Source organism: Strigops habroptila, chromosome 3 (genome assembly GCF_004027225.2).
Source record: "Strigops habroptila isolate Jane chromosome 3, bStrHab1.2.pri, whole genome shotgun sequence".
NCBI classification, from domain to species: domain Eukaryota; kingdom Metazoa; phylum Chordata; class Aves; order Psittaciformes; family Psittacidae; genus Strigops; species Strigops habroptila.
Genome location: NC_044279.2, coordinates 74,917,649 through 74,940,889, shown reverse-complemented (window position 1 = coordinate 74,940,889; position 23,241 = coordinate 74,917,649). Strand labels below are relative to the sequence as shown.

At 45.9% G+C, this 23,241-nt stretch overlaps 1 protein-coding gene across 15 annotated transcripts in view; it reads left to right on the top strand.

Annotated features, from left to right (window-relative positions):
- Positions 1 to 21,573, top strand: part of RBFOX2 (RNA binding fox-1 homolog 2) — a 173,346-nt gene extending 151,773 nt beyond the window's left edge. For 7 of the 15 annotated variants that reach the window (XM_030478014.1, XM_030478009.1, XM_030478006.1 and 4 more), the window contains 6 exons: positions 312 to 444; positions 5,798 to 5,837; positions 10,846 to 10,922; positions 13,193 to 13,281; positions 14,244 to 14,316; positions 15,444 to 21,573. In XM_030478014.1, the coding sequence (XP_030333874.1) occupies positions 312 to 444; positions 5,798 to 5,837; positions 10,846 to 10,922; positions 13,193 to 13,281; positions 14,244 to 14,316; positions 15,444 to 15,498 (467 nt within the window). In that variant the 3' untranslated portion in view covers positions 15,499 to 21,573. Of the gene's footprint in view, positions 1 to 311; positions 445 to 5,797; positions 5,838 to 8,464; positions 8,508 to 10,845; positions 10,923 to 13,192; positions 13,282 to 14,243; positions 14,317 to 15,443 lie in introns of all 15 variants that reach the window. The other 8 variants (XM_030478012.1, XM_030478008.1, XM_030478018.2 and 5 more) reach the window with 4 other exon arrangements.
- Positions 21,574 to 23,241: the final 1,668 nt, after the last annotated feature.

Genomic DNA, 23,241 nt, shown 5'->3' with positions numbered 1-23,241 from the left:
GACTCTAACCAGACTGCATGGCGGTGTCAAAAGGCGGGGGGATTGGTACCCTGTTTGTGGTGGGTGAGGCATGCCAAAGCATTAACCTCTTGCATGCCAAACCTCTCTGCAACCCCTCTTTCCCCAAAGGCCATGGTGTAGCAGGAAGTATGTATCGGATGCTTGCTGGGTTATAAGCATGCACCTCTGCAGGATTGATGCAAAATGTCCCACCGCTGTAGAGCTATTGTGTCACTTTGTTTGAAGCAGACGGTTGTCCTCTAGGGAGGGAGCTCGGATCCTTTTCACCTCCACCTTGTCTGTCTTTACAGTTCCAGGCTTCCCCTATCCAACTGCAGCCACCACAGCAGCCGCATTTCGGGGAGCCCACCTGAGGGGCCGAGGAAGGACAGTGTATGGGGCAGTCCGGGCGGTACCTCCCACAGCCATCCCTGCCTACCCAGGGTAAGCACTGGTCACAAGAGCAGAGTGCTCTGCACAACCGTGTCGAATAGCTAATCGGTTAACCAAAAAATAACTAAAATTGTCTGGATGGTGAGAGTCAGGATATTGCTAGTGCCAGAGCATTCTGCACATGATGGCGTCCATTGGGGGCAAATCTAAATTTATCTCTGTCAAGTTCGTGGCTGAAACAATTTTCAATACTTGCAACAGCTTAAAGTGCTGATGGATTCCTTCTCATAATTCCTCAATTTTTCTATGTGGTATTCGTCATCCATTGACCCAGTATGTTATAGTGCTGCTGAGAAGGACACAAAGAGAGAAGGTCTAAAATTTCTGAAAAGGTTCTGCTCTTTGCACTCCATTTGCATTTTCATATCCAGGAATGAGGAATATTATCCATTACCTTCATGCCTCACCATCTGGCAGTAGGACACAGAAGAGCCAGTTACCCACAATGGATTTGCTTTCTTTGTTGGAGACGGTTTAAAAAGGTTTAAAACAAAGATTAATCAAGTCCATTAATTTAAATCTGGGAGTGTTTGGGATATAGGGAGAACGAAAGTGCAGCGTTCTTCTAACTGTTGTTTGAAGCAATGGTGGATGCGTGGCCTTAGATTCTTTGCCCTCTGACTTTTCACTAGTAATGCAGTGGAATAGATGCTGTTACAAAAGAGTATTCTGCTGTTTAAAAGTACAGGGAACTAGGTTTGTGTATGAGTTTTGGGTTGGGTTTTTGTTTAAGTGTGATGTAACAACAGATAAATCGGCAAATCCCTTCCGAACTGTCTTTTTTTGTTTCTGATTTTGAGGATGCTTTATTCATATTGCCTATCTCTGGGATTTTACTTGCCATGTTTTCCAGGCAACGTTCTCAGACAGAATAGGAGTAGGAATGAATCCTCCAACACAGAGAAGTGGACTGGCCCTTTTTTCCTTTAGACTAGCCCCAAAAGGGAAGAAAATAGATTGCAAACCCCTTATTAAAAAGGAAGGTGGAAGCCACACAGATCAGTGCAAGGAGCTGGCCTCATACATGCTGGATAGAAGCTTGCAGAACCTTCTGTAGGAGATTAAGTAGTGAGAGCTGCTGTGGCCCTTTCTTTTCAGAGTCCACTCTCATATTTAAAGTAGAGCTCATGGAGGCAAGCTGCAGTGGTCATGATCTGTCTAGCTTTGCTCTCCAGCAAATCTGGCAATGTTTGTTTTAATTCGTCAGAAGACTTTAAATAAAACCTCTTGTCTGAACACATTTGCCTTCTAAACAGAGTGTTTCTTCTGGGTTTTCAGATCCACCTCTCTTTGCCACCGCTCGTAGGTCATGCTCTATATCCTCTAACCATAGCCTGTGACCTGCGGTTTGTCTGTTGCTATAAAAATCACCCAGTCCGTTGTTATTAGGAAGCGCTCCACAGTGAAACAGAGATGCAAAGCTGAGCTAGGTGCTGCCGTCTAGCAGAACGTATAATAGTTGCACTGGGGAGGGAGGATGTGCTCTTCATCCCTGTGAGTAATGGCTGGAGCATTCCTAGCAAGAGGCTGTCACGAGTGGCGCACTGGGAGGGGCTCTGGGCTGTCCAGCCCGAGCCCCATGTAAAAGGTTTATTTCCATTTGGAATATGGGCCAGGCTCCAGCGATTATCCCTTCCAAATACTGTCTCATGACTGCGTTTACTTACGTTATGTTGAGTTTGTCTGACTCTGCTGACTGATTTCACGTCTTGGTGGGCAGCATCCTATTCAGTAAACATTTGCAGGGCAGCAGTAAAAAAGGCAAGTGCACAAATGGCCCAGAACTGTCCCTAGTCCCAAGCACTGGAATGCAATTAACTAATTCTGGTGTTTATTGTCATCATAGTCTGAATCTCTACCAGATATTTTGTAGAAGGACTTTGATTCCTCGTGGAATTATACAAAACATGCTCTTCCGTTCCATGCTGCGGTAGCCTGCAGGACAACCACTGCTCCATGTGGGTTCTGTTGACTCCATGGAGCCAGGGGCAGGCACGCATTCCTGACACTTTACCCTGCATCAGTTGCTTTCTTCCTGGTCAGTGGAAAGATGACCCCATAGAATCAGTCAGCAACACATGAGTGGTCAAGATGTAATGAGTCATTTGGAAGAAGACAGTAAAGTTAGCAGCAGGTTAACTCAAACCCGGTAGGAGGAACTGGTTTTCACAAACCTCAGCGGTGTTGAAGTTACAAAACTTAATGGTATCAGTGCATTTGAGAGCTTAACAGAATTAAAAAAATACAGAATGTAGATTAATAAAAGCTCGTTGAATTGCCATACTGGATCAGACCTGAGGGCCATTCAGGTTAGAGTAAGTTTTGACAGTGTCTAGTGCTACATACCCTAGAGGAAGGTGCAAGAAATGATACCGTTCTTAATAGTTTTAACATTTATTTCAGTAACTCAAACTAAGGTTTAATAATGACTATGTGGAATGTACATACTTATGTATGGACGTGGATGTTTATCCAGGGAGGCTATTCATGCCTTAGAAAGCAGTTGCTCAGACTGTTGGAGACGATGTTAGATAGTCACCTGGGCCTGACCTCAGAATACAAATGCAGCCTTCAGTTTACTACGGAGGCAGCATTCGGTAGAAGTAAGGAGACATTATAACCTCTGATATATTACCATGAGTAAAACCTGTACTGGAATATTGCCCTGATTTGTAGCAGCCATGCTTTCTAAACAAGGATGCTGACATACTGCATTTGAGATCAAAAGCTGTAAGAATTCAGTCAGTCTGGAAAAAAAAACTTGCCTTCAATAAAACTCTCAAATTAAATAACCTTGATCATTTTTATTTCTCAAACTGTAGGTTAGGTGTTGACTTGTTCATGGTCATTAAGTACCTATATGAAGAGTAGGCTTGCCATAGTAAAGAGCAATTTAGTCTAAGAGTGTAAATATGTAGAGGATTCACTAACTCAAAGTCAAAAGTAGATAAAAATCAGACTAGCTGTAAGGCACTAGGGAGCTTTGGGGGTTTGGAGTGGTTTTGGTTCCTTTTACAACACAGTCAATTGTTGTTACACCTAAATGATATGGCTGCTTTACAAACAGCATATTTCTTTTTCTCATGGATGTATTTTAGCTCAGCCAGTGGGCTTTTTGCAGATGCCACTGAGATTTGATAAGCTGCTGGGCTGCTTCATGCTTCTGGTCAGTCTACATAACCAGAATGGTCTCTGTGGTTCTCAAATTAAGGAATTCTCTCAGCTTTTGCTAGCATTAAGAATCACAAATATGGATATTCTAGCATATAAATAAACCTTGCTAAATTTCAGCCCTCGCAGTCGGTGGCAGTCAAGTCCTAACTGAAGGAGAGACGGAGGATGCACGTCTGCTTGGTGGTTTGCACCCAGGAAGTCTTACCTGTTACTAGTGTTCCTCTCAGTTTTCTCTGGAGTACTGATGCTAGCATCTCTTGCTGACAGTATTCTAAGTTACAGGAATAGTGGCCTGATCCAATGTGGTAATGCTTATATTCATCCAACTGATTGTGTTCAGAATAACTGTTCAAACTGCTAACCTGTTCATAAACCAACAGTCACTTCCTCTGTCATGCGTTTGCCTTTCCTGCAGGAGCAGGTGGAGTATCACTGCTAAAACACTCCTGGTCCTAGATAGAGAACCCAGCAATGTAAGTCACTGCCCCAGGAGCCAAATTCTTTGTTATGTGGTTGTAAAAACTTAGCTTCAACAAACATGATCTTATGGCCTGCTTCTCCCTGCTGAAGTGGCTCCCCTCTTCCTCTAACAAGGGTCTCTATCTTCACACCTGCTCCCAACGCTCTTGGAGACCATAGTAACTTTGTCCATTGGGAATGGAGTGTACTTTTCCTGGGGAAGACAGCAAGACTAAATTATTCAAGCAGTAGCTAACACTGCAACAGATTTTCTTTTAATTTTATTTTATTTTTTAGTAATAGCATGCAGAATTTTGGCAAGATCTGCTGGGCTTTTTTTGTGTGTGCGTGCCTTACAATAGGTGGGTGTCTGAGGGTGGCAGGCTCTTGGCAGCTTTTCACATTCCATCTGATGAGTAAAAAATAATAATCAAAAGAAAAGGTAGTTTTCCATACCTTCTTTTTCCTTAATGCTACTGGTAAGTCATGCACATCAGATCCATGAACATCACAGATGGTGGGGCTAATGCTTTCTAATGCCTTGGGCGAGTTTGTGCGGAGCTATTCAGAGGACAAAGCAGGAGGAAATTCCTCAGTATGAAGCACACGCTGAACAGCACATGGGTGGGGGGCATCCCTCTCTTCCTTCCTCATCCTTCCCCGACCCCCGTCCCCAAAGCGAGCTGCATAGTCTTACGCTAGCAAATGCTCTGGTAAGAGTGGCTCTTTGGGAACCCCAGGCTCTGGTTTAACCGTCTTCCTGCTTGAAGTTCTGAGAGAAAGAAAACTATGGCTTAAAGCAGAAAAGCACTATCCCATGGAAACCCTTCCAGTCGCTCCTCTCTGCTATGGAATAGGTCGTTACTACCAGGGATTCCCACTGCACCTTTCAATTCTTGGACCTTGGACCAGTCACCTAACCTTTTTAGCTCATTATCTCTGCTTGTGAAAGCAATGCATTGTGGGTATTTTTGGTTTTTTCTTTTTAATTACATTTCTCTGTGTTTACTTTGATCAGAATTGATTGACTTGTTTTCCTGAGGTGTTGCATCGGTTCTTTAAGATGCTGAATAATAATACTTTGCATGCTTGTGTGATCAGCCAAATCTTATCGCATGTCTAATGTGCAGGGTAAAAGCAGGTGATGTATGGATGTCAGAAACAAAAGTCGTGCAGCCCTGTGGAGCTCGAAATACATAATCATACACAACTTTCTGAAACGTGCTTCTGACATAGGTGACTCCAGCCCCTGCGGGAAGCCTTCTGAGGGGCTCCTCGATTTCACAAGCCCACTTCATGAAGCCAATGTTTCCATGTATTTAGGGGGTAACTAAAATCATTCCAGGAGAATAAGCAGAGTGGAGGTTTCTAAACCCTTGTTTCTCTTCTTCAGGACATCAGATCTTTTTGAGTCTATTTTTACTGTACAAGATGGTGGTTCCCCTCCCTCTCTCCTTCGCATACTGTCTCCCCCTCTGCCCGCCCCTTCCCCCTTTGCATGCCATGGAAGATGACTTGGAGCCGTCTACGTGCGTGCGCACACACATTCTCTCGCTGATTTGCTCCTGCCAAAAGCCTAGGTTGTGGATTCATACATCACCTGCCTGTGTAAAACGCATGTGCATGCTGCCGTCCTCAATAACCGGAATGTGTTTTCTGTTCTTTTGTTTTTTGTTTTTTGTTTTTTTGTTTTTGTGTGGATTTTCTGCAGTGTGGTTTACCAGGACGGATTTTACGGTGCTGACCTCTATGTAAGTACACACACCGGAGCCTTCTTGTCCCCAACCCCTGACAAGCCAGCCTTTTTTTTTTTTTTTTTAATTTCTTTTTTTTATTTCTTTTCTTTTGGTTTGTTTGTTTGGTTTGGTTTGGTTTTTTTTTTTAAATATCATTTACTTTAATTTTCTTCTTCCTTGTGGATATATATATTTATATATTTAGGAATGCAAGCATGCTTCTCTGTCACTGCGCTTGCCCCTGGGTGCAAGACCTAAGCCTTTGGGTTTCCTGATCATTGCCAGGGTCAGTCTACTGGGTGTCCTGTCCCTCACATGCACACTGGTACTAATCAACCTGAGAGATGATTAGCAAATTAAAATTTCTCTCAACACTTCTTTTGTTGACATAATTCGGATATAAAAATAACAGGACTGGTTTAGCCTCAGACCTTCCCTTTCCTTCTCCCCCTTCCGCCCTCCCCTTTCTCTCCCCTCTTGGGGCCCTTTCAGGTTTCATTTGTGCAGCCCACACTAAACTGAGTGAGCTGTGTGTTTAAAAATGTTCGTGTGCCACTGGGATGTAGAGATTATCCCTTTGGGGAAGGCATGGGGACTGATTAAAAATGGAGACTGAGATGCTGGAGTGAAAACTGACATCTCATTTTGCTGGTAGAAATGGTACCTAAATAGGCTAGATTCTCTCGCCTCTTTGGGGAATTGTAAAGTACAAATATGTGGAGATGTTCGGTTAGAAGAGTCAGCAGCCTCCTCCTGTCTGGGAATTAGCTCTGATACCACGGGAGACTTTGTCCTGTCATTGTCTTTGTTCTACCCAGCCAGTCTGTATTGCAGATCTCCAGGGCATCTGTATATACATAGGCGGGTCATGGATGGAGGGGTTCTGAGTGGCCAGTGAGAAAAGCAGTTTCCCCTCCAATGGGGAGCTGTTGCAGAGCAGTTACGGTAGGAATATGCCTTTCAAAGCCAAAGTGTTCAGGTCCACTACTGCCATCGCAACTTGTGGACTGCCTAGCTCTAGCAGAGTTCCCTTTTGTGGTATCCTACGAAATAGCTTTTTGGAGCTGGGGGCAATTGTGTAGCAGGTAGTGGCACAGTTGTCAGCATGGATTTCACATCCCTGCTCCTTTGAAGGTGCTACTCCTGACATTTATAGAGAGAACCCTGGGGTTAGACTCAAGATAATGGATGGAATTAGCTCTTGAATTTTGTTGGCTTATATGGAGGGTCAAGTCTTGTAAAGGTCCTTTTCCCGACACAGTTACAGCAGTTGGAAGACGTGCTCTCTGAGCATAGAGATACTGGGTGCATTTGTTTGTTCTTACATATACTATGATGTGCGCACTCCTTTAAAAATTGATCTGCCCAGTCAAGTGTTCCTTTATAAAACTGTGTCAAGGACTACAGAGGGTTCTGGGTTTTCCCACCTCACTCCTAAAACACCAGCTTTACAGACCACTGACTTTGCTACAGCAAGTGAGCAAGCAAATGAGCAATGCTTAGTGCCTCTTCCTTCAGAGTATGGCATATAAGAGGCTGTCACGCTGAAAGGGAGGACCGGCCAGGCTTGCTCCCGATTTCTTTTGAGAAGGCTTCTTCAAACCTTCCATGGCAGATGAGGAGAGGCTTATTTAACATGTTTTAAGGACAGAGACTTCAGTAATGAAGAATCCTGGTAACGACTTGGTGCTGCAGTGCAGTAGCATCATGTAACACAAAACCAAGCCTCTGGGTCCAATTAGAACCATTAGGTTGACTTCTGACAACTTTGCTGTATTGGCTCTGGTCTCACTGTCAGAAAGCAGGACGATAGAAGAGGGGACTCATCAAGGTAGATGGTGGTGCTTTTTCCTATGTTATTGGTGCCCAGACCCTCTGATGGAGCTGAGGAAAAAGTTGCTGTAGTCCAAACATGAAGTTACCCTTCCATACAATTTGCTTGGCACAGGTAGAAAGGTTACAGTGTCCCTGTGCCCCACTGACTTGTCATGCTTTTCACTGCAGTGCTTCTGTCCTTTTGGTTGCTGTGAAAGGCTTGTCCAGACTGCGGAAGGGATGGCAGAGGGTACTTCAGTTAGGACTGGCAGGGGGAGTTTACACGGAGGTTCCCTCAGGTCTTTTGTAGGGTTGTGTCAAGGAAGGGTGGAAAGGAGTTGAGCTGGCAGGGAGTGTTTAATGATAGGCAAGATGAAGGGCAAGTGTCCCAAGTTTGGGCTGCTTTTCTGCATACATGTTATGCACCAATTTCTCATTTTCCTCCTCCTCCTCTTCCTCACTCCTTTTTCTTTCCTGGGGCAACCATCCTGCTAGCCATTTCTTCTGTTGAAGAAGGCATTCCATCTGTTGTTGGATGCATCCCACTCTGGCAAGACACCTGATTTCATAAAACAACCTGCCCCAGGATGCAGAGGGCTTCATTTTGGCTCATAAGAAAAGTTATTTCTTCTACAATGGGGTCAATCTGGGTGGCGGGGGGGAAACCCAAACAAACCCACCTGTGCGACGACTGCTCTTGCCTGTGAAAAGCGTGCTTGCATCCACTGGAAAGAAAAGGCTGGTGAGCCCCGCCGCGGGCTGTTTGTATGATTGTTTCTTTCCACAGCTGTGTTTTTTTGAACTGCTCTTCCTGTGTTCTGTTATAGAATAGTCTTACAGGAACCAATCATTAGCGCTAAAATACCTCAGGTAGGAGTGCCAGTGTGACCTGCCAACCGATCAGATTGTGGATTGCAGTGGAAAAAACTGAATTATACTAACCATTCCAGCACCACATTAGAGATGGGAACAGAGGCTTTTTTAGGGCAGCGCAGACTCACACGTGAGCCAAGCCCCCGCTGTAGCAGGGCGGCGTGTGTCCAGATTTCACACCAAGTGGCATTTCATTCAAAAAACCAAAAAAAGTAAATTCAATGGAAGGGTTAACAAGGTCATGCTTGTCCCATTACCATGTAGAAGCACCTGCTGCAATGGACACCATTGTCCTGTCACCTCTTTTAATTCATTCATGCTCATTCCTGGTGCACGTATGCCACCCTTCTAATACAGAAATCCTGGAAATGGTTCTCGCCCTTTCTGCTTCTTAACTTCTGTTATAGGGCATTTGAGATAGATACAACATATAAAAGATCCTAAAATTGGGCTCACTGCCTGAACCTGGCAGGTGGTCAGGAGTATCTAACTGGTACCGTGAGTTACACATTTCTCCAGGTGTATGGGAACGCTTGTGTCGTAGTGCATAAAGGCTCTTTGGAGTAAAGAGGGCCAGCAATACACCTCCTGCACCCATCTAAGGCAGCAAGGGAAAAAGAAAAGGGAAGCTTATACCATAGGGTACACCAACATAGTAAGCTGTAGTTTTGGGTTTCCTCATGTTCTCGTTGGATTGATCACCTAATATGGACCTGAAGAGTGGAAGAGAAGATGGACTTATTTTGAGCCGAACTGTATAGTCTTAAAAGTGCTCATTTATCTCCATTAACATGCTCAGTAATTGGAATGCTGCTTTAGTTGTGATTGCAGCTTCCTGTATATGTTGTTTTACCATTGTTTGTGTTATTCTGGAGACTATACGACAATATTGAGAAAGCTATCATCTAATGTTAAAGAAGGAATTTTAAAAATATATTTTCTCGCTTTGTTGATGAGCCAAGGACGATACCATCACAGAAGAGTCATTTTAAATTTGGGCTTTTGTGAATACATGAGCAAGTCCCGTTGTTTGACACTTGAGACCTATGGGCACAAGTGCTACACATTGACATGAGGAAAGGGGTCTAGCAGGCAGGATATCCAGAGAAAGAGAACCTGAATTAAGATAAGCAACATTTATGGTTGTGTTTGACTTTCTCATGTGCTCCCCAGGCAATCCAAAGACTGTACCAGAAAGGACTGATCTTGATTTAGAAAGTCCTTTTGGTTGTTACTGCCCGGTAAAAATGCAAAAGCCTTTTCCTTAATTCCCCTATTTCCTTGTCAAGGCAGTGATTAAACTGTCCCTTTGGTAGAAACGTCTCTGACTTAACATCTTCATGAGAAGCTCAGCCACATTTACTTCTTTTAAGATGAGGCTAAAGATTTCAAAAGCTGAACCTAGATAGGTAAACCTGTTCCTGTGGAATCACTTCATTTAAATAGATGGAGTGGGAGTTTGCATGGCTGTGCCATGGTTTTCAGGGACCGTGCCACTCAGTGGTGTCTTCTGTTACCCTTGGGCTGTGGCACTGGAAGAGTGTGGTGCAGCTAGCAAGGAACTTTTAAAAACATTATTATTCTTCTTTTATTGGGAAATAAAATTGTTCATGTTTGCTGAAGATGCTCTACTCTGTTGTAGTTTATATTTACTAGAGTACCCAAAGTGAGTGGCATCAGAAACCACTTGAGGTGGTAGGGCCGTGTAGGTGAGATTACGGTTGAGCTCTGCATACCAGTTAAAGTTGTATGTGGACAGGAATACCAAGAGAAAATAACTGGTGCATTGGGCAAGCTGGGCAAGTCTTTAGACACATTGGTGAAACTATAGGTGGGTCCTGCGTTATGGAGAACAGGAGCATCAGCTGGGTAAGGCAACCTGCACAGTTGCTCCTTTGCTGTGTACTGGTCCTAGAGTTTGGTGGAAGGGTTTATGAAATAACGAGTTACAGTCGCAACTTTCCTCCTCCTTCCTTCAGCCTGTTTTGGTGTATTTGGACCTGCTGGTCATGCTAAATACCTCCCCGTGCCAGAAATCCCCCAGCTGTCCACGCTCATTGCTCCTATGATAGGAACGTACCATGGCCATTATAATCCCCATTTTTGGTTTTATTTGAAGTACACACAAGTAGAATTTGCAGACCACTTTGAACGGAGCAGGTCTGCCCATGCGTGTGTACCTCTATCCTGTGATTTTAATTTTTTTTCTTTTTAAATTAACAGTAGCTTCAGTTTTGCGTCAGTGCATGGTTTAAAAGCAATACACATGTCAGCTATTTCTTAACTTCATTTCTCCAATGAATTATTTCTCCTGTTTTTTTTGTTTGTTGTGCAGTTGACTGAAGAAATGTTAACATCCCGCTCTAAATCTCTCAGTGGAGTCTCTGTTCCCTTCTCTGATATAACAGATGGGTTATTGCTTGTTATAATTATTAACATTGTGGTGTGGGACAGGGCTAGGGTGGGAGCCATTCTGGGGGGCGAGGGTGGGAGGCTGCGGGAGTCGTTAAGGTTGGAATGTTAACTCCAGTGGTGACTGACTGTTTCCGTAATAGCAGGTTGTTGTGGCTGCACGCTCTAGTACTTGAGGCTGTGTACTTCACTGAGCTTGTGGTAGAGCCTAGGGCGAACTGCTGTCCCAAGAGAATGCTGGGATGGATAGAACTAGCCAATATGAGTCTGAACGTGGTGACTTTGCTGGTTGTTCTAGCTCCAGATGTCAGCATGCTTAGTTTTTAATTTTGATTAATAAATGTTACGCCATTCCCCCTCCCACACCTGATTCCAACCCTTCTTTTCTTTTCTTCTTCTTTTTTTCTTTTCATTTTGGTTTGGTTTGGTTTCGTTTTCCTTTACGAGAGACATGAGTTAAAAGAGAATTACATGATAACCCTTTTTGGTTTCAAGCTGCATCTTGCTCTCATGTTCAGAGCATGGGCTAGGCACATTTGAAACGGCTTCTGATCCGAAATGTGGCTGGCAAGTGTGGGGCAGGGTGGGAATGTGGGTGTGTGCTGAAGCCAGGCACCCTGCAGGAGGGTAGCGCCAGGCAGAACTGCCTGGTATGCCATACCCAAGTGACAGCAGACCCCATCAGGAGTTCAGGAAGCTGGTAAACTTCAAGGGATACCACAATGACATCAGTACAAAGTTGTGTCTTAACTTGGTGAGGTTGATGAAGGTTTGATTTGGATTAAGGCTGCACCTCGTTCCTCTCATCTCTGTCATGTTTAGGAGGTGGGAGTAATGGTGGTGCAGTGATAGCACACCTAAACCAAGCTAAACTTCCCCAAATGCAGGTATTGAAACAGCTGGATGAGATTAAAAGGGCAACATGACATCTTTTTCAGGCAACGTGGTGGTGTTTCAGAGGTGTAGATTTGTAATACTCTTTTCTTCTGTTAACTACAAGATTGAAGAGGCTGTAAGTCACTCTCCTCTGGCATAGGAAAGGGTCCCCAGCAATATTTTGGATAGCACGTTAGCCTTCGTGGGGCTAACACAGGCCCCACAAAAGCAACCAAAATTAGTTTAAAATCATTACTTCTAATTTCAAAGCTCTCTAGCTCAAAATTGAGCACTGCTGAGCAAACACATCGTCCTGTAGTAGAGCTGATCTTGTACTCTTAGTTAAATATATGCAAAAGATCTATGGGGAAGAAGTGGTAAAGGCGCGTTCAGCTGATTCTGAAGGTGAAGAGCATAAGTCTGCCTTCTGGTTCTTCAGACTCTGAAATGTCAATTGGAGGGGAAAAAAAAAAGCCAGAAGCAAACTGGAATTTTCTGTTGTTATTTATGGCTCATTGTATTTCTAGCAAATCAAAGCCATGGTTCATTTACCATGCCCCCCTCAGTTAACAAGAATGTGTTTAGAAGTGTACAATAAGGAAAAATCTAACCTGGGCTTCAGAGCCCTCTTTGCTGCCTGCCATGCAGCCCTTGCCCCATCAGTGTAAGCATTTCGAAGACCTTAACTCCAGGTGTGTAGCATGGGCAGAAATGCAGTAGCAATACAGACTGTCCTGGCATAATTTCCCCCGACCTGTTCCCTTCTTACATGGAGGGAGGGCAGAACGGTCTGGCTGGTATCACTGTCAGTTTGCTTGTTGCCAGCCCTGAGACCACCGGGGACTGTCGTCTCTGACCATCTTTTCCTGATTGCTTTTTCGCTTCTCTGCCTGTCTCTGGACCAAATGAAATTCTAGCCTTTTGTGCTTCCCAGGCTTAAGAAAAGAGATAGGGGGAAAAGAGCAGGAAATTCTCTGAATGGTCCCCTTTCCAAAATACACATTTCACAGGAAGTACCCACCTCTGATTTCCCCAGTGTAAGAGGAAGGGGACATAAAAATGACGTTGCATGCAAGATTTCAGCTCTCTTCTGGTTTTCAGCTCCTCCATGCCAAATTTAATTTCCTGCAGGGATATAACCATGCTCAGGCTTGCTTTATTTAGTTTATTCCTTCTGCTACATGGGGTAATGGAAGAGTCTCCCTGGTCTTTATGAGGAAAGGAGCATACATGAGCTAATGGGTGATGCTTGCGATAGGCATGACATGGGAGCTGATGCAGTTTGAAACACTTCCTCTCCTTGTGATGTGTGTGACTTTTTTTTTTAATTTTATTTTTTATGCTCTGTGTGGGTGGACAGGTATCTGTAAAGTCAGTTCTCTTCTCTCCTGCAGGGTGGATACGCAGCCTACAGATATGCACAGCCTGCTACTGCAACAGCAGCCACGGCCGCTGCAGCCGCTGCAGCAGCTTACAGCGATGGGTATGTAAGGGGGAGGTGTCCATGGGGAATAGCTTGCTGTGGTCAGGGATTCAAGGAGCATTGATCCATTACAGCACTTCCACTTCTTTCCCTGTTTCTTTGTCTTACTTGCGCTCGCACACATGCATGCACAACCCAACATGAAAGATTTGAATGCACGGTTTGTCTCTCTGCTCCCGGGTAGTATTGCCCTCCGGTGTATGTGAGCTGGCACAAATCCTGGCCTCTTCCCTATCCTTGTGATTCTCTGCACAAAGGAGGCAGTGTGGTTACAGCCTCAGAGTCAAAAGATCTGGCTTGCCTTGCCAGCTCCTTGCTCTGTGACTCTGGGCAGGTTGTTTAATCACTGGGTGCATTTCTCTCCCAATCCATGAAGTAAAATTTACTCAGCTGATACAGTACTCTAGGATGCTGTAACGTGCTGCTCTGTGTAGATACAAAGGATTATCATCAGAGTGCTTGCCTTAAGATTTTTTTATCTCCTGTGCAGTGAGGCCATGTTTTAATCCTAGCACATGTGAGACCATTAAAGTTTATACTCCCTTCTCATTCTGGAGAACCCCTCACTGCTTTCCATTTAGCAGCTGTTTCCATGCCAGTAGCGCTAGCACCAGCAGTCACTCTTCTCCCAAATTGCATCACGCGAGGTAAGGGATGCACTGGCTGTCATTTCAAAGGTGCTGACCTCTTTCCTACAGGTAGAGCTCATGGCTTCTGCCACATTCCTCCTTGCAGGCTGTTCTCTGGCCCATCTCATACGATGCATGGCAGCATGCCCATAGGATCTCTTCGAAGAGGGGCTGCCTGCATGTGTGTGCATGTATGCATACATGTGTGTAGAAGGGCATGCTGCTTCCTCCATTGCCTGTGGTCAGACAGCTGGTTTCTCTGCCCCTCTGAAGTGACTTTTTTTTTTTCTCTCTTTTTTTTTATTTTTATATATCTTTTCTCCCTCTCTTCAGTTATGGCAGGGTGTACACAGCAGATCCTTACCATGCCCTTGCCCCTGCCGCTAGCTACGGAGTTGGCGCTGTGGTAAGTGGGATTTTCTTTCTTGTGCAGTTTCTCATTTCCAGCTTGGGGTATCAGATAATGACACTTCACGCAGGAAATCTTTTGTGTTGGTGGAGGAGGTCCTTAGTTGCAGTGCTGGGTTCCCAGTTGTTCTGCATTCATATGTTTCTGTGTATGCGCTAGGAAAGGAGCCAGGCTGTAGGAGACCAGTTATGATTTGGTCTTGCATGTCACCTACTACCAAGGAGATGGTAGAAGAATGACCAGAAATGCCAGCTGCCAGAACATTGTTGGTGAATCAGTAGAAATTGATCAAGGTGATAATACAGGGCAAAAATGAGCAATAGTTAGAGATGCGAGACACCCTTTCTTGCCATTTTGATTAAAGGCTCGTGTTGTATGTTGAGATACCAGTTCTAGGAAGCAAGGGAATAAGTTGTTCTCATGACGTTTAGCAGCAAAGCTGCTCCACTTGGTTCCTTCTTGCACTAGTGGAGGGATGCGGTGTCCTGCCTGCCAGCAGTAGTTACACACAAACGGGAACGAGGTATGCTGGCATTGGAGGGGAGTGGAACAGCTTGCTGAAAACACATGCCTGCCCATCTGCTAGCCAGCACAGTATCTGTGGTGTCGCAAAGGCTGGAATACAAATGTGTTCAGAGAAAAAGACATCTAAATATAGATATCTGCAGTGTAGCACCTCCGTTTGAGCCTCAGCTTATCATGTAGATTCTCTTCAGGGTCAGTGAAAGAAAAGCAGGTACTTCTAGGATACCAGTCATCATGTCTATTTTAGACCTTTACCTTAAGGTGAGGTGAAGCATCCTAGAAGTCCTGGTCCATGCTATCTACAAAGACAGCCCAGACAACTGTCTCAGAGATAAGGACTCATGAGTCCTCTCTCTGGTACTGAACTCCCTTTGACCACGACTTGCCAAACTTCACCTCCAGCTGGCTGGCCATGAGCACGTCCTCCTGAGCCATGTCTTTGGTTTTGCAGGCAAGGTTCTCCTCTCCTGCTTCTTAGAGGTGCTGATGGTGGCGGGTCAGTGCCAGGACACGTCCATTAGTCCTTTGGGTGCTGTCCTGAGTATTTCTTCCCAGTTCTCCTCCTAATAACCTCTTCTTCTCTCACTTAATTTCTACAGGCGAGTTTATACCGAGGTGGCTACAGCCGATTTGCCCCCTACTGAAGTGACGTGAGCCCCCTGCAAGTGGGACAGCCCCCCCAGTTCATGAGGCCTGGCTATTGCAATATTTACTAGTAGAGGAACTCTATAGCAAGACGAGGAGGAAAAACAAAAACAAAACAAAAAAAAACAAAGGAGAAAATACTTTTTTATACCTCACTATGTTCTTTGAATATGTATTTTTTTTTTCCTTTAAATTTCTGCCTTTAATTCTTTTGTTCCAAAGATTGTGCTTTTTTTTTCTTTTTCTGGTTTTTGTTTTTGTTTTTTGGGGTTTTTTTTAACTGTGGTAAAAATAATGCATTTCCGTGTCTGTATGTTGGTGCATAGCTTATCCTACCAATCACGGAAAAGGCAATTAGCGATAAGGAAAGCTGTTAGAAACTGATATCATGCAATTAATCAGGAACACGCAGACAGAGTTACTTCCCTGGGTCTGGTGCTTGGTGCCTGTGAGACAGGAGGACGTGAGGGAGAAGTCTCCACCTGCCGTGTTTCTGGTCTGCAGAAGGAAGCACTCTATGGCTGTGGCTGGGACCTAAGTGCTGGTGGGAAATAGTCATTTACATTTGGAAATGGGGGAAATGCAGAGACTTTCCTTGTTTTTATCACCATCTGACGCGCACAGGTTTGGGACAGTTTCAGCAGTGTCAGGATTCTAGACATGGCAAGAGAAGATTTCCTCAACCTGCCCAAGGACTTTGGCTGTTACCTGCTGTATAGGGGACAAGACTTTGAAAGGAGTTTTTGACGAGGATGATCTTTCCCACACACACCCCACATATTCTAGCTGATTGTTGTCCGTTGCTGGTGGCTGTAATTACCTTAGTTTTCCTTCCTCCTTTTCAAGATCTTTCTCCCTTGCTGTCCCTTTCCTCCCCTTCATTCCTCGAGGAGTGGCAGATGCAGTGCAGCATCACACAGAGAACCTCTGCTGTGGACAGCAAGTGGTTAAACTTGCAGAGGTGAAGCGCATGCAGCCTTGCAGAGGAAGAAAGCTAGCAGAAGAACCATGCTCCGATGCACCGAGGTCCAGCGTACAAGGTCTCTCCTCCTGTTCATCTTGAGCTGCTTAGGCGCCTCTGCAAGTAATCTGTTTCAAATAACAAGTGAGGAAACACAAGTAATGTATAAGCTGCTTGAGGTGAGGGACAGGCATGTGGGTTTGTGTGGGGGAAGAGGGTCTTTTACATCTAAACTTGATCCTGAAGTAGTTTTGTTTCTGTCAGGAGTTTTAAGAGGAGGCAGAAGCAGTTTGTGCAAGCTCTGAATTCATAGGAATTTCCCACCATGAGCTATTTCAGGCCCTTACATAGTTGCGTTGGAGCCCCTGAGCCTGTTTTGCCCAGCCTCTCATAGAAAGTTGTGTACCTGGTCTGCTGAGTCCGTATAGACACTACATATTAGAAGATTTGGAAGCAGAGAGACTATTGAGCGGAAGGCTCCACGACTCCCAAGACCATCTCCCTTCTGCTCTCATGGACAGTGATTTCGCTGTGTTTCAAAGTCAGCATTTTTGGATGACCATGTGAGCTGTGCTGTGATGGGGAGTTGTTTCACTCCAGACCTCCCTACTCAGCTGCTGGCTCCTAGAGTGCTCCCGGTAACCCCGTGCTCGGAGGCAGGGTCTCTAACCACATGGCAGAGGAATGCAGAAGCATGGTTTGATTAGGCTGCCTCGATGGGTGCTGGGGTGAGCTCACTGCCCGCAGAAGGGCTGCCTGGAGTGTGGGTTTGTTGGTGGAGCCTCTTCCAACTCCTGTTGTACACCGGCTGCTCCATCCGCCGCTGATACCAGCATAGGAAACCTCCTGCATTTAACACTAAGCGATGTCGACAGGCAGAGCTCCCAGGGAGGTGTCCTGGCCCGGCCACGCACAACCATGAGTTTCTTTGCTCTTCCCCAGCGATACACGTGTCCTCCCTGTGTGTGGCAGAGAGGAGGCACCTCAAATGGGAAGAATGGGGAAGCCATTAGTTAAGCTAGAGACCCTGAAGCTATTGATTCTCTGGAGGAATAGCTAGATAAAGGGGACACCAAACTGCCAGCCTGTTGGCCACCTTTTGGGTTTGTTTGTTTTCTTTCTGGTTTTATTGTTGGTTTTTAAACTTTTTTTTTTTTTCCCAAGCCAAAGTTTGGTTTGTTGCTGTTATGACAATTTTGTTGTTGTTTGTATATAAATATTTTAGTTAGCTTGAAAATGGGGAGGGGGGAACAGCGTGTTGGGGCTTTCACAAAATCTAGGAAATGAGGGGGACTCAGGGTGTCTGGGGGCTTTTACTGCCTGAGTTGGGGTAGTGGGGAGCGAGGACTGGTGGTAGAAGTAGTCATATTCAAGGGGAGCCGTTTCCACCGCAGGGCAGCCAGGGGACTTCTGCAGCAGAAGTCTCTACTGGACTTGTTCTACCTACCTGTGAGCAGAGGGGCTGTGTGAGGCCGTCCCTTCCCTCGCCCGCAGGCAGTTCTGGTGCAGCAGGCTGTGAGCAGGAGGGCTGCAGCTTGCGGAGCCCGGCGGTTGCTCATCCCTCTGCCCCTTTCCTACCTTTCAGTTCAGCTGGTTCTGACTGCCCCAGTGCCCTCCCCTGCCCTGGCAGTGCTGCCTGCAATCCCCTCCCTGCCCCTTGGCCTCTCTGGGCATAGGGAGGCCAGCCCCGTTTCTGCCTCTGAGCAGTCTATGCATGGCAGCTTCAGCCCACCTGAGTACATTAGGAGAGTGAGGGGTTTAGTGCAGAAGCGCCCAACCTTTGCGGGGCCATGGTCCCTTGCTGTATAATCTCCAAGAAATACCTGCTCTAGACCATCCAGCCTGATTCCTCCTGTATCCGAGCCCGGCCTGCTCCAGTCGCTCCCTGCCAGGCTCCTCCAGTGCATTAGCCAGCCCGTGTCTCCTTGACTCCATAGTTAATGCTGCAAGGTGCCTGCTGAGGCAGCTCGCTGATATCCCAGCTTCCTGCTCGCAGCAGTGAGCTGCAGAGGGGATGCCAGGATGCTTGCATGGCTGGGGGCTGGAGGGAGCTCACTGGTTCCAGGTGTCCGGAGCACCAGACCTCCCAAAAACTTGCATGTCAGCTGGAATTTTGAGTGAGTGTTGGGCCATGGTGGGAGAGCTCTTCAGCCTTTCTTCCCTCTTGGCAAACAACAGCTCTGGTTTCACTCAGATGTGTTATGAACTGGTTTGATATGCATTCAGAGTAACCAAGCCGTGGCTATATCCATCTTCTGAAGAAGTGAGGACAAAGCCTATATCTCCCTATGCAAAATTAATTACACTTAATGAATTAAACTTAATGAATTAAACTGGGCCCTGGCTTATTTGACCAATGGCAGCTAGTGCTTGCCCTGAGATGGGTCTGCAGCCACAGGTCCCTCGCAGAGCAGGGCTTGGCTTTCCGAGGGAAACCGCACAGGCAGCCTGGCAAATAGCTTGCTGTGTGTCACCTTCTAGTCTGGTGGCATCTGGGATTCCTCTTGACGTAGAGGAAAAGATGTTTCTTTAAGTGTTGCTGTTTGTACTGTCTTGCAATAGGTCTGGCCAGCACATGATATTATACTGATAAAATTTTGGATTGAAGAGTTGATTTATTTAATGTGCTGGTCTGTCTTTCCTTGTGGGTACAGTTGTGCTGGTACAAAGTTGACTTCTACTCGTATAGCATATTCTCTACTGGGAATAGGTTATATTGATGCCCAGCATGTTAACAAACCGTTGTCACTGTCCCCATGCTAGGGAGGCTGCACTGCTGTAGGTGGGTTAGCTTTTCTAAGTAAAGCCATGACGGGACCTGGAGACAACGGGGAGCTCAGTATGAGCCTGCTAGAGCCAGCTTTTCCCAGGTTAAGCAGTTATGTGGATCCTGTGTCATGAGTTCAGATAGACAAAGCCATGTTTCAAAATAGCTGTGGCTCAACTGTTTCAGTGCCCGAGAGAGAGCAGACTTGCTCAGTGAGAGGAGCGCTAGCTCAGGAGTCCAAGACCTTTGTTTTGGGCTGGGCTGTGTCAGTCATCCTCAAGGGTCATCATGGAGCAGTCATGTCGCTACTCTAGAGCTCGCTTCCCCGTCCCTGAAGTGAAGTGAAAGTATATCCCCTGTTCTCGCCCATTTTGAGACCTTGTGGATGTGAAGTGCACAGCAAGAGCTGAGGAGGGTTACCTGAATAGCTGGCTCGAGTTCTAGTTGTGAAACGGTTAATGAAACTGTTTCCTTGCCCCAAAAGAGAGCTGGCTGCTGGGGTTTCAGTTCCAGCACCCAGAGCTTCAGCAGCAGGGAATACAAAGCTAAGCCTCCCAGCTCCCACCCATCCCTATGTGTACCTTCCCATCCCGGCCCCAGAGGAGGAGGCAAGTGGAGAACGGGTTTGGGGAGCGCTTAGGAATTCAATAAAGGGAAACCCAGGCACCAGCTCTGGGGAGCGCCTTTGCTGAGTCTAGCTCCAAAGGGAAAGCAGCGGGCACAGATAACCTGCTGCCTGCGGCCCTCCAGCCTGGCAGGGTCAGGGCAATGCTGTCCTTGCTGCAAAAGGGTGATTTTTCAAGTGTGTTACCTGTTTGCACTGTTTTGAAATAGGAGGGGGGGGAGGGGGGGAATAAAAAACCCCAACCTAGTGAACAAGATGAACATCCAATGTAAACTTCGTGTTTTTATTTTGACATGCTCTTGGGAAATGTCAAGCATTTTGTAGTATACACCAGTGAGACTTGATTCTTTGTTGCATAAAACACTATTTTTGGTGATGTTAATGTCTGAAAAGCCCCTTCCCTCCACACTCACCTTACTGATTGCCCTCTCCGCCCTCCAACCCTGGTTAAACTTCTCTTCTACAGTAAAAACTCCAGCCAACAAGGCAAGCAGGAGTCTGATAGCCAGAGCGTGAAATGGGGCCCTTGGCAAGTAGGCTCTGGGGCTTCCCACGCTGCCTCTTGACTTGTGGTAGAGCAAGAACACATCAGCCAAAACCCTTGCCTGATTTCACCAGGAGATCGCTGGTGTCTGAAGCCGTCCACCCGCACATTCACTTGGCTGGCAGTCAGCAAAGTGCCGGTTCATCTTAGGAATGGATTTTCTTTTTTACTCTTCTTTTTGTTTGTTTGTTTGTTTGTTTGTTCTGAAGTGGGTCAGTAAATCTCTTGCCAGCTTCCCGGCTCTCTGCTGCTGGAGGGGTTTGTTGCTTCCCCAAGGAGTGAGTTCCTTACAGAATTTGGGCCTCTCCCACATTAGTAGTCTCAGTTTTGGTCATGTTTTTCTATTAATTTTTTTTCCTGGTCACAGTATTTTGTGTGTGCGCGTGTTGTAGTTTCGGCTGCTCGATTTGGCTGCGTTACCAAGTGACGAGATAATCCTCTTTTACCCCAGGGGATGTGATTTGGTTTTGGGATTTTTCCTTTTCTTCTTTTTTTCCTTTTTTGTTTTTCCTTTTTTTTTTTTATATGATAAATCCCGCTTGTAAATAGCTGGAGCTAAAACCTGGGGCTGATAGCAGATGAGAACCAGGGCTGTAGAGCGATATGGAGCTGGTGGAGTATTTTACTGACCTCACAGGCTGATCTACTTGAGACTTGGAGACGTTCAGTGCGAGGCTGAGATGCCGCAGCACCTCCAATGGCAGCGACGGACTTGCCCCTTCACGCGGTCTCCCCAGCACCTCCCATTGCCAGGTACCGCCGGGGAACAGGACGTGTCCCCAGTGGGATGCGTTCCCTTCCCCTGGATCATTTCCTAGGACGCCCGAGCCGCTTGCCCAGGGTCCCATTTCCCTGCTGACTCTGGAGAAGCAGTATCTGCATCCCAGGGCTTTGTGACAGCCTCTAACTTCCCGCCCTCCCTCGTTAAGTATCATATTGTATAGTAGCTTTCAGACCATACAGTATTCATTGGGTTATTCCTATTATTATCAAGTAGCTGGAATTGTGAAGGTCGGAGTAGTTAGATCTTTAGCTTTTATTCCTTTTTTTTGTATTACTATCCATGTGTATAAATTATTGATCATGTTGCTGGCTTTTATAAACTCTAAGCAAGGGGGGAAACCCTTCCTAACCCTTTGCAAATGGTAATGAAGCACTGTTTTTAAATAAAAGAGAGAAACACCAGTCTGCTGGCTCCCATGCGTTGTCTGTTTTTCAATGCATCTGGATGAACTTCGCTGATTTACACCCCTGGCAGGTAAAACGCAACGAAGGGAAGCTGGTGTGAAGCATGAGAATGATAGCATCTTCTTAACAGTGATAAAGGGCAAAGCTTTGGAGCAGGTTGCCCTGAGAGGTGGTGGATGCGCCATCCCTGGAGATATTCAAGGCTGTATGTGGTGCTGGGCAACCTGATCTAGTTGAAATTGCTCATTGCAGGGGGTTGGACTAGATGACCTTTGAAGGTCCCTTCCAACCCAAACCATTCTGTGATTCTATGAAGGGCAAAATCCCTGCCCTGTCTGTTTGTACACCAGCACATTTCCTTGCTGTTCTTTCCCGTAGCTGCTTACTAGCAGAAAAGGGCCATTTGTTTGCTATCTATCTGATAAGGAGCCTGGAGTTTTTTCTCTCTCTCCAAGCCTAATCTGTGTTTGAACCTGTTGGTGTTGAAGGAGAGACAACCACTTCAAATTACGGTATCAGCATTTTCTTTAATGCCTGTGTTGCCAACCTCCCGCTGTCTTGTGTTAGAGCAGGTTTAATAGTTAACACACACAACTGGAAGCCGGTGTTCCTGTGCTCGGCATAAATTTCCTCTGGGAGTTTGGACATGTTTTCTAATGACGGCCCCTGTTGTCCTGCCTGTAAAAAGAGTATCACTGCAGACAAGCAGAAATTCATTCATATTCTACGAAGTGCTTAGAGATCCTCAAGTAAAAGAGGTCATGTAAATATATATCCGTATAATCAGATGCCCTTTCAGCTGCAATGATCCTAAAAATGATAAATAATAAATCCCTGTGGCCAATTTACAAGTAATTATGGAAACTGGTAACTGAGCGAAATGATACAGCAAAATATGCCCAGTACAGTTGAGGCCAGCACAGGATTTTGGTGCTTTTGGAAATGCAAGGTACCAGGAACAAAAGGGGTGGCATAAGGTGGGTCCCTGGGTAGTGGGGTTGTTGGTAAGGATGCAGGAAGGCGCATGAGCTCCTTAAGCATTCCTTCCCGGTATTTGCCGAGGAGCTGCAATGTGTTCCTGTCAGATGATCCTCATTTCATTCTAACAATAACTCAAGAGGATGTTCAGCAGTGACTGCTAAAATTAGATGCCTGGAAATCAGGGCTGAATAATTGTTGTGGAAGAGCTGGTATGGGGATTCTGCATCCAGGAGACTGGGAGAGGCCTTGAAACAAAGCTCTGCTGCGCTGGGAGAAGGGTAGTGCAGAGGCATGCTTCCAAAGCAAAGCATAGGTGCTCCAGGTCTTCCTGCTTACCTTCATTTCAAGGCAAAGCCATAAGATGGCTGATCCTCGAATTCACTAGTAAAAGTCATTCAAAATGTTGTAATATTGTGGCATTTTGATCAATGGCTTTAAGCTAAAAGGGGGTAGATTTAGATGAGACATTAGGCAGAAGTTCTTCCCTGTGAGGGTGCTGAGACACTGGCACAGGGTGCCCAGAGCAGCTGTGGCTGCCCCATCCCTGACAGTGTTCAAGGCCCGGTTGGACACAGGGGCTTGGAGCAACCTGCTCTAGTGGAAGGTGTCCCTGCCTGTGGCAGGGGGTTGGAGCTGGATGAGCTTTAGGGTCCCTTCCAACCCAGACCATTCTGTGAATCTATGAC